The sequence below is a fragment of the Myotis yumanensis genome, unplaced genomic scaffold (genome assembly GCF_028538775.1).
Source record: "Myotis yumanensis isolate MYYU_CA2020_CCGP unplaced genomic scaffold, mMyoYum1.0.hap1 SCAF_20, whole genome shotgun sequence".
Taxonomy (NCBI): domain Eukaryota; kingdom Metazoa; phylum Chordata; class Mammalia; order Chiroptera; family Vespertilionidae; genus Myotis; species Myotis yumanensis.
Window position 1 is genome coordinate 11,419,991 of NW_027223771.1, and position 7,707 is coordinate 11,427,697.

Consider the following 7,707-nt stretch of genomic DNA (forward strand, 5'->3'; position numbering starts at 1 on the left):
ACAGTAATTAGGGGCCCGGCCGGTGTCGCTCAGTGGATAGAGCGTCGGCCTGCAGACTGAAGGGTCCCGGATTCAATTCCCGGTCAGGGCACAGGCCCGGGTTGCGGGCTCGATCCCCAGTGGGGGGTGTGCAGGAGGCAGCCGGTCCGTGGTTCTCTCTCATCATGGATGTTTCTATCTCCCTCTCCCTCTTCCTCTCCCTTTCTTTCTGAAATCAATAAAAATGTATTTTTAAAAAATAATATATCCTCACACTGCATGTCAACAAAGGGAGAATATAGGCCATGCGAGGCTTTGCCAGCAGCCTCGATATCTGATCTTTTTTCATTTTCCAAAGCCGCGAAAGGCACCCGGACCACGACACATCCCCCCCCAACCCTCCCCAGGGGAGAGCCGATGAGAAACGCAACCAATCCGGGCGCTGGCTGTCTCCTCGCCGCCTCTGTAATTGTTCTGCTAACAGACAAGCCAGTCACGTTACCAAAGAGGTAAGTGCTGCCCGGCCGGTGTGGCTCAATGGTTGTGCGTTGACCTAGGAACCAGGAGGTGAGGGTTCGAGTCCCGGTCAGGGCACAGGCCCCGGTTGCGGCTCGATCCCCAGTGGGGGGCCTGCAGGAGGCAGCCGATCCATGGTTCTCTCTCAACATGGATGTTTCTCTCTCTCTCTCCCTTCCTCTCTGACATCAATACAAATATATTTTTAAAAAAAGAAGTGTAAAGAGAGCCTTGCTTCTGTTCTAGGCCTTTGGGGGAACAGTTCCCAGGAAAGGGGGAAACGGCCCGGAACCTCGCTCCTGGCCCGGCCTCGCTCACCTCCATCCTTGAGGGAGAAGAGAAGGGGGACGACGGGGTCTGGGAACGTTCCAGAGTCGAGGGAAACCCCAGAAATTTCCAGAGCGAGGCCTCGCCGTCGCCGCCTCCCACCCGGGACGCCTGTGTCCTGCCCACACGCACCGTGTAACCCAAATAGACCAGGGGGTCCCGGGCCTGGGCCAGGGCAGCGACCACATCGCCGGACGGATAAACACACAAGGCGTTAGCAGGTACCACGAGTGCATATTATAGGCCCCTCTGTGGACTCACCTGCTCACTGTCAGCCTCCCCTCTCCCCCCCTTCCCCCCCCCCTCCCCCCCCCCCAGCACAGATTCAAAACAAAGCTTGCCAGTCCCGGCCGGTGTGGCTCAGTGTATAGAGTGCCGGTCTGCAGCCGGAAGGGTCTTGAGTTCGATTCTGCTCAAGGGCAGGTACCTCGGTCGCAGGCTCCCCGGCCCTGGTTGGGGCACGTGCAGGAGGCAACCCATCGATGTGTCTCTCTCACATCCATGTTTCTCTCTGTCTCTCCCTCTCCCTTGCATTCTCCATAAAAAAAAATCAATGAAAAGCCCTAGCAGGGTTGGCTCAGTGGGTAGAGCGTCGGCCTGCGGACCGAAGGGTCCCGGGTTCGATTCCAGTCAAGGGCACATGCCTGGGTTGAGGGCTCGGTCCAGCGTGCAGGAGGCAGCCGATCCATGAGTCCCTCTCATCATGGATGTTTCTATCTCTCTCTCTCTCTTCCTCTCTGAAATCAATAAAAATATACATATTTTTTAAAAATTAATGGAGCCCTAGCTGGTTTGGCTCAGTGGACAGAGTGTCGGCCTGCGGACCGAAGGGTCCCAGGTTCGATTCCCGCTCAGGGCACAGGCCCGGGTTGCGGGCTCCATCCCCAGTGAGGGGCGTGCAGGAGGCAGCCGGTCCATGATTCTCTCTCATCATGGATGTTTCTCTCTCTCCCTCTCCCTTCCTCTCTGACATCAATAAAATAAATTAAATTAAAATCAATGGAAAAATATCCTCGGGTGAGGATTAACAAAATAAACAATAAATAGAAATAAAAGCCCTCCCCATTCTGGGCAGACAGGGCCATGCAGGGGCCGCTGGGCCGGGCAGCTGGCTGGCCATTCCTTGGTCTGGTCAGTCCTAAGGACCACTCTCCCCCAGGCGAGGCGGGGTTCAGGCCCTGGGACAGCGGGCGGCCCCTCCCGCCCCCCACAGCGCCCCAGGCCTGGGAGCAGGTGAGGCCCCCAAAAGCAAACACAAACTCCTCTCAAACAACAACAAACAGTTCACACCAGCCCCTGTCAACACCGATTAGCAAGGCTGCCTGTGGGAGTCTATTAAGACATGCAAATCCGGTAAGTCCTCCCCCCGGGAAGAGACCCCTCATGACACGCACAGCAAACACAGCCCCCATGGCCGCCCCCTCCCTCTGAGGGGCCCAGGCAGGCTGGGCAGGACTCTGCCCTTCCCAGATCCCAGGCCTTTCTGCTTTCCTGGGCTCCTTCCCTCCATCATCATTTTTTTAAAACATATTTTTATTGATTTTAGGGAAGAAGGGAGAGGGAGAGAAACATCCATGATGAGAGAGAATCATGGAATCGAACCCTGACCTCCTGGTTCAGAGGTTGCCACTCAAGCTCAGAGCCATGCCGGCCGGGTCATAAAATTAAAATTTAGCCCTGGCCGGTGTGGCTCAGTGGATAGAGCGTGGGCCTGCGGACTGAAGGGTCCTGGGTTCGATTCCCGGTCAGGGCACAGGCCCGGGTTGCGGGCTCTATCCCCAGTGGGGGGCGTGCAGGAGGCAGCTGTTCCCTGATTCTCTCTCATCACGGATGTTTCTCTCTCTCCCTCTCCCTTCCTTTCTGAAATCAATAAAAAAAAAATATTAAAATGCATTTTTGATATAACTTTAAATGCTTTGGGGATTTTCTTAATGGTTTAGGCAAAATTTAATAGGTTTGTGTAGGCCTGTAAACGAAATCATTGCCTTTGAATGTTTTCATTTCCTTTTGAAATTATTTTTTCTTTGAATTCAAAAAGAAAATGAGACATTTTCCTTGGACCCTATGAGGATCATGGGCCCCAGGCTCTGTGCCCACTCTGTCCCACGGAGCAGTGAGCCCTGATTCAATAGGATCTTGTAAATTTTTAAAAATATTGTGACCACCCTAGCCGTTTGGCTCAGTGGATAGAGCGTCGGCCTGCGGACCGAAGGGTCCGGGTTCGAATCCGGCTAAGGGCATGTACCTGGGTTGCAGGCACATCCCCAGTGCAGGGTGTGCAGGAGGCAGCTGATCGATGTTTCTCTCTCATCGATGTTTCTAACTCTCTATCCCTCTCCCTTCCTCTCTGTAAAAAAATCAATAAAAATATATATTTTTTTTAAAAAAAAGAATGATTCCTTACACAAGGTCCCTCAAAAGGCTCAAAAAAAAAAGAGTCACCACACCATCTAGATTTTCTTCCATATTTTATTTATATAGAAATACTTAAAAAATGAAGTAGCACCATGACTTAAGTTTTACCTTTATTATGTAGAACTTTAAATGTCAGAAAAATAAAACTCTTGATACAATTTCAAATCTCGTGTCAGCAAATATAATATTAGTATTTGACCATGAGGTTAAAGGCCCTTTATCATAAAATAAAATATACTTTGATTTTTTTTTTAAACTTTGCTCAGTAAAGTACATTTAAGCTCAAGTAACGTCACCTACATATACATAAACAAGTGGTAAACAAAGGTATTAAAATAGAAATACTAAAACTATAGTGGCGAACAGAATCCCCTAACTTCGCACTGCATTCCGCTCGTTACAAACGCTGTTAGAAAGCTCCGATGTGTTTCTGTATCCGTTTTGTTTGTTTGTTTTTTGTAATAATATAGAATAAAATATGTTTTCTATCACTGAATAGAAAAATGCTGGGTGAACTGGAGCTAGAAGATCCGTCTGAACCTATAAAAAAATTCTCCATCCCAACAGAATACTGTTCGAAACGTCGCACATTTTTATGGTTTTTTTTTGTAATTCCGTCACAACTGCATGATTATCAAAAGAATACAGTGTTTTGTTCTTCCGCCAGGAGGCCGTACTAGAAAATAAAAAAGATTTAACCCAGCTACAAAAAAGTTCACTGAACTTAAATTAAAATACTTGTAAACATCTTTGCAATATGAAATATAATTTTTCAAGTCAAAAAAGAATAAAATACTTCAATCTGTAGTAATGCGATTTCTCTTTTAAAACTTTTAAACGTTTTTTTTTCTGGTTTTTCTTTTTTTTTTAATATATAAGAGATATGTTACAGTTTTCTCTAACTTTCATAAAGCTGCAGTATGGGGGGATGGGAGGGGGGGGTCTCCGGAATTCCCGGCCCTTCTAGAACATTCGGGAAGGACACACGGCGTTCTAGAACATTCCGGAAGGGCCCCCCGCGGGTGTTCTAGAACAGGCCTCGGGAGGAACCCAGCCACAGGGAGGGGGAACACACTAAAGACAGGCCACACATCCCATAGCACTACTATCATCAGCATCTTCGTCCTAATGAATGACTGTCCGTGGTTTTCCTACTTGAAGAAAATGGAGAAACTGGTGGGTTTTCGTTTTTCCCTTCTTCTTCCGGAAGCTTGCTATTAAGTACAGTGTAACAACTATCACTAGAAGGTCGCCGTTCCTATTATGTATAGAGCATGCATTTTCGGGTGCTTCACAGGCGCGTCCCGAGACGCAGGAATCCTTGCAGAAATCCTGGCAAGTCCCTTTGTTGGAAAAAGAAAAAAAAAATGGAAAACTGTGCGGATAATCCAGCTTCCTGGGCTCCTCTCTGATCTTGAGCGAGGCGGGGAGGAAGGTCCGGCACCGGGCACCGCGGGGACAGCGGGGCGGGCGCTGGGGACGAGGATGGAGACGCCGGGGTCCCCTCCCCGGCGCGCGCGCGCTGCGCTCAGGAGAAGATGCGAATGGCCTGCGTGACGGCGGCGTGGCACACCGGGCACTGGGGCTGGCTCTTCTCGCAGATGCGGTTGGCACACTCCATGCAGAACAGGTTGTGGCCGCAGGGCACGAGCGCGGCGATCACCTCGCTCTCGAAGCACACGGAGCAGTCGCGGCTGCCCTTGCGCCGCAGCCCCGACGACGACGACGTGGAGGAGCTGGAGGAGGAGCTGGAGGACGAGGACGAGCCCGAGCTGTCGGACGGCGGCAGGCCCGGCAGCTGCGCCCCCAGCCCGTTGGCATAGGCCGCGTAGGCCAGGCCCCCTCCGCCCGGATCGCTGCGCACCACCGACGGGCCAGGTGGTGCTCGCCCGCCCCGGGGGCCATGGGCAGCGGCGGGGACAGGCGCGGGCAGCCGGCGCCCGGGTGCAGCCGGCGTTGCACCAACAGCCCCAGGTTGGCGTTGGCGGGCGCGCTGGGGCCGGGGCCGCCCCCGGGGGGGAAGACCACGGAGGAAGACGAGGCGGAGGAGGAAGAGGCGGAGGAAGAGCAGGAGGAGGCCGCGGGCGCCCCGGGACCCCCGCCGGGCGAGCGCTCGAACTGCTGCGCCCAGAGCAGGGGCGCCCCGGGCGGGGGCGCGGGCGCCGGGTCGAAGGCGGGCGGCAGCTCCGCGCAGCCGTCGGGGGGAGAAGGCGCGGGGGGCTCCCCCGCGGCGTAGGCGTATCCGTTGCCGTTGTTGTTGTTGCCGTTGTGCGCGAAGCTGAGCGCGGGGCTCGGGGGGCTGTAGTCGGCCAGGCGCGGGGTGGCGGCCGCGCTGCCGCCCCCCGCCGCCGCCGGTCCCCCCCGCCGCCGAAATACGAGTCCGTGGAGGCGCTGCCGAGGGAGCTGGAGCTGTCGTTGCGGTAGCTGGCGAAGGGCTTGCGGCCCGGGGTGGGCGTGATGCTGGGGGTGGGCTTGCTCCACAGGCTGCCCGGGCCGGCCCCGCCCGCCCCGTGGTGCAGGTCGAAGCCCACGTCGGTGCCGTTGGCGTGGAAGTCGTTGTCGTCCGTGAGCTCGATGATGCCGCCGGTGCGCAGGGCGATGTGCGCCTCTATCTCCTCGCGCGCGCGGTCCACGTTCTCGGGCATGCCCGTCACCTCGAACACGGGCTCCTTGTCGCGGCTGGGCGTCACGATGTACGTGTGCGTCTGCTGCTGGATGCGCTTGATCGTGGCGCCCTTGGGCCCCACCACCAGCCCCACCACGCGGTAGGGCACCCGCACCTGGATGGTGGTCTGGCCGGGCAGGTTGGGCGGGCCCGGCACGGCGCCGCCGCCGTTGAGCGCCGTGTTCTTGTTCCTGGACGCGCGGATCATGGAGAAGTGCTCGGCCGCCGAGATGATCTCCCTGCGGGCCATGGCCACGTCCTCCTTCCTCCCGGTCACAACAAAGACGGGCTCCTCCCCGCGCACCGGGGTCTTGATGTAAGTGTTGGTCTTCGCCCGCAGCGCCTTGATTTTACAACCTGGGGGGGGGGGGGTACCGGGGGGTCGGGAGGGGGAGAGACAGACAGACAGACACGCCCATTACCCCCGGGGATGAGCCAGGGGACGCGGGACGGTCCCTGGTCCACGACGGCGGAACGGCGGCAGGACCCCTCCGGCGGCTGCGGCACAAAGGGGGCGGCTCCCGCCCGGACCCCGCGCGCCGGGAAGCGGGTTCCCCCCTCTGCGAAGCGCTCGAGGAATAGCCCTCGGGCGGCCCAGCCCTTCCCTGGTGACTGCAGTCGCCCCGTAGCCTAACCCCCGAATCCCAGCAAAGTCAGCTGGGGAGGGAGATGCGTCCGGGCCCCCGCGGGGCGCGCGGGGCGCCCTGAAGACGCGGCGGAGGGGGTTGCGGGGAGACAGCCGGAGCCCGGGTCCCCCCAGCGCTGGGGTTCGCTGGGAAAGGGGGCCAGTCCCGAGACCCATTGTTCCTCATCTGGGCTCCATTATGTTCTGCAGAAATGCAGAATCCTCCTCCATCCCCTGCTCTCCCTCCTCCTCCTCCCCCCTCCCAATGGACTGGCGAAGGCCCCCCCTCCCCCAAGCATCTCCTATTGAAACTGCCTTTCCCGGGGGTCGGCGGGGCGGGGGGCGCCCGGGGAGGAGGCGGTGGTGTTAGCAGGAGCCGGGCATCCCGCCGTGGCCGCGGCGTGGGTCTGCGAGGCCGCCTGCCCGCACTTTCTTTGTCTGGGGCGCCGGCCCTCGGCGCGGCTCGCCCTCCCTCCCCGAGGCTCCCCGGGCTGCTCGGCGCGCCCCGGTGCCTCCCGCGCCCTCCCCGCGGGGCGGTGGCCGGAGACCCCGGTCTCACCCGCCGGCTCCCCAGCCCCGGCCGGACCCACCTTGCCTGCCCACGATCTCGGCGACGTGCTCCGAGCTGGGCACCGGCACGCACTCGGTCATGTTCACGCTCTTCTTGCGCGGCTCGCTGTCGTACAGAGAGGCGCCCTCGTCACTGTCCAGCCCCAGCAGCGACAGCTGGTCCAGCGCGAGCTGCAGGGCTCGTTGGTCATCCAGGGTCTCCCCGCCGCCGCCGCCCCCTCCGCCGCCGCCGCCGCCGTTGCGCTCCAGGTCCGCAAACAGCGAGCTGGGCATCGCCGGGCCGTGCGCGCCGCGCCCCCGCCGGCCTCGGCCCCGGAGCTGCGTCCACAAAGGCGGCCGGGGAAGCGGGGCGCTCAGGGCCGGGGAGGCCGGCCGGCTGCAGCGGGCTCCGCGGCTCCCCGCTCGGCGCCGGAAGGAGTGGGGCGCTCCGTGCGCGGCGCGTCCGGTGGCGGCTGCGGGAGCCCCCGCCTGGGTCCCCACCCCAGGGCTGCGGGCGGGCGGGCGGGGCGGGGGGCAGAGCTGGAGCGGCGGCCGCGCGCGCGTCCCCCCTGGGCGCCCGGCTGGCCGGACGCAGCGCCGAGAGAGGAGCAGAGCGAGCCGAGCGAGCGAG

The 7,707-nt window shown here is 59.0% G+C and overlaps 1 protein-coding gene across 1 annotated transcript; it reads right to left on the minus strand.

Moving 5' to 3' along the window:
* Positions 1-3,333: 3,333 nt before the first annotated feature.
* MEX3B (mex-3 RNA binding family member B) lies at positions 3,334-7,370 on the minus strand. The gene is given in 4 exon segments (XM_070400380.1): positions 3,334-5,101; positions 5,104-5,580; positions 5,583-6,259; positions 7,118-7,370. Coding segments are annotated over 4 exon segments (1,743 nt in total). The 3' UTR covers positions 3,334-4,765.
* Positions 7,371-7,707: the final 337 nt, after the last annotated feature.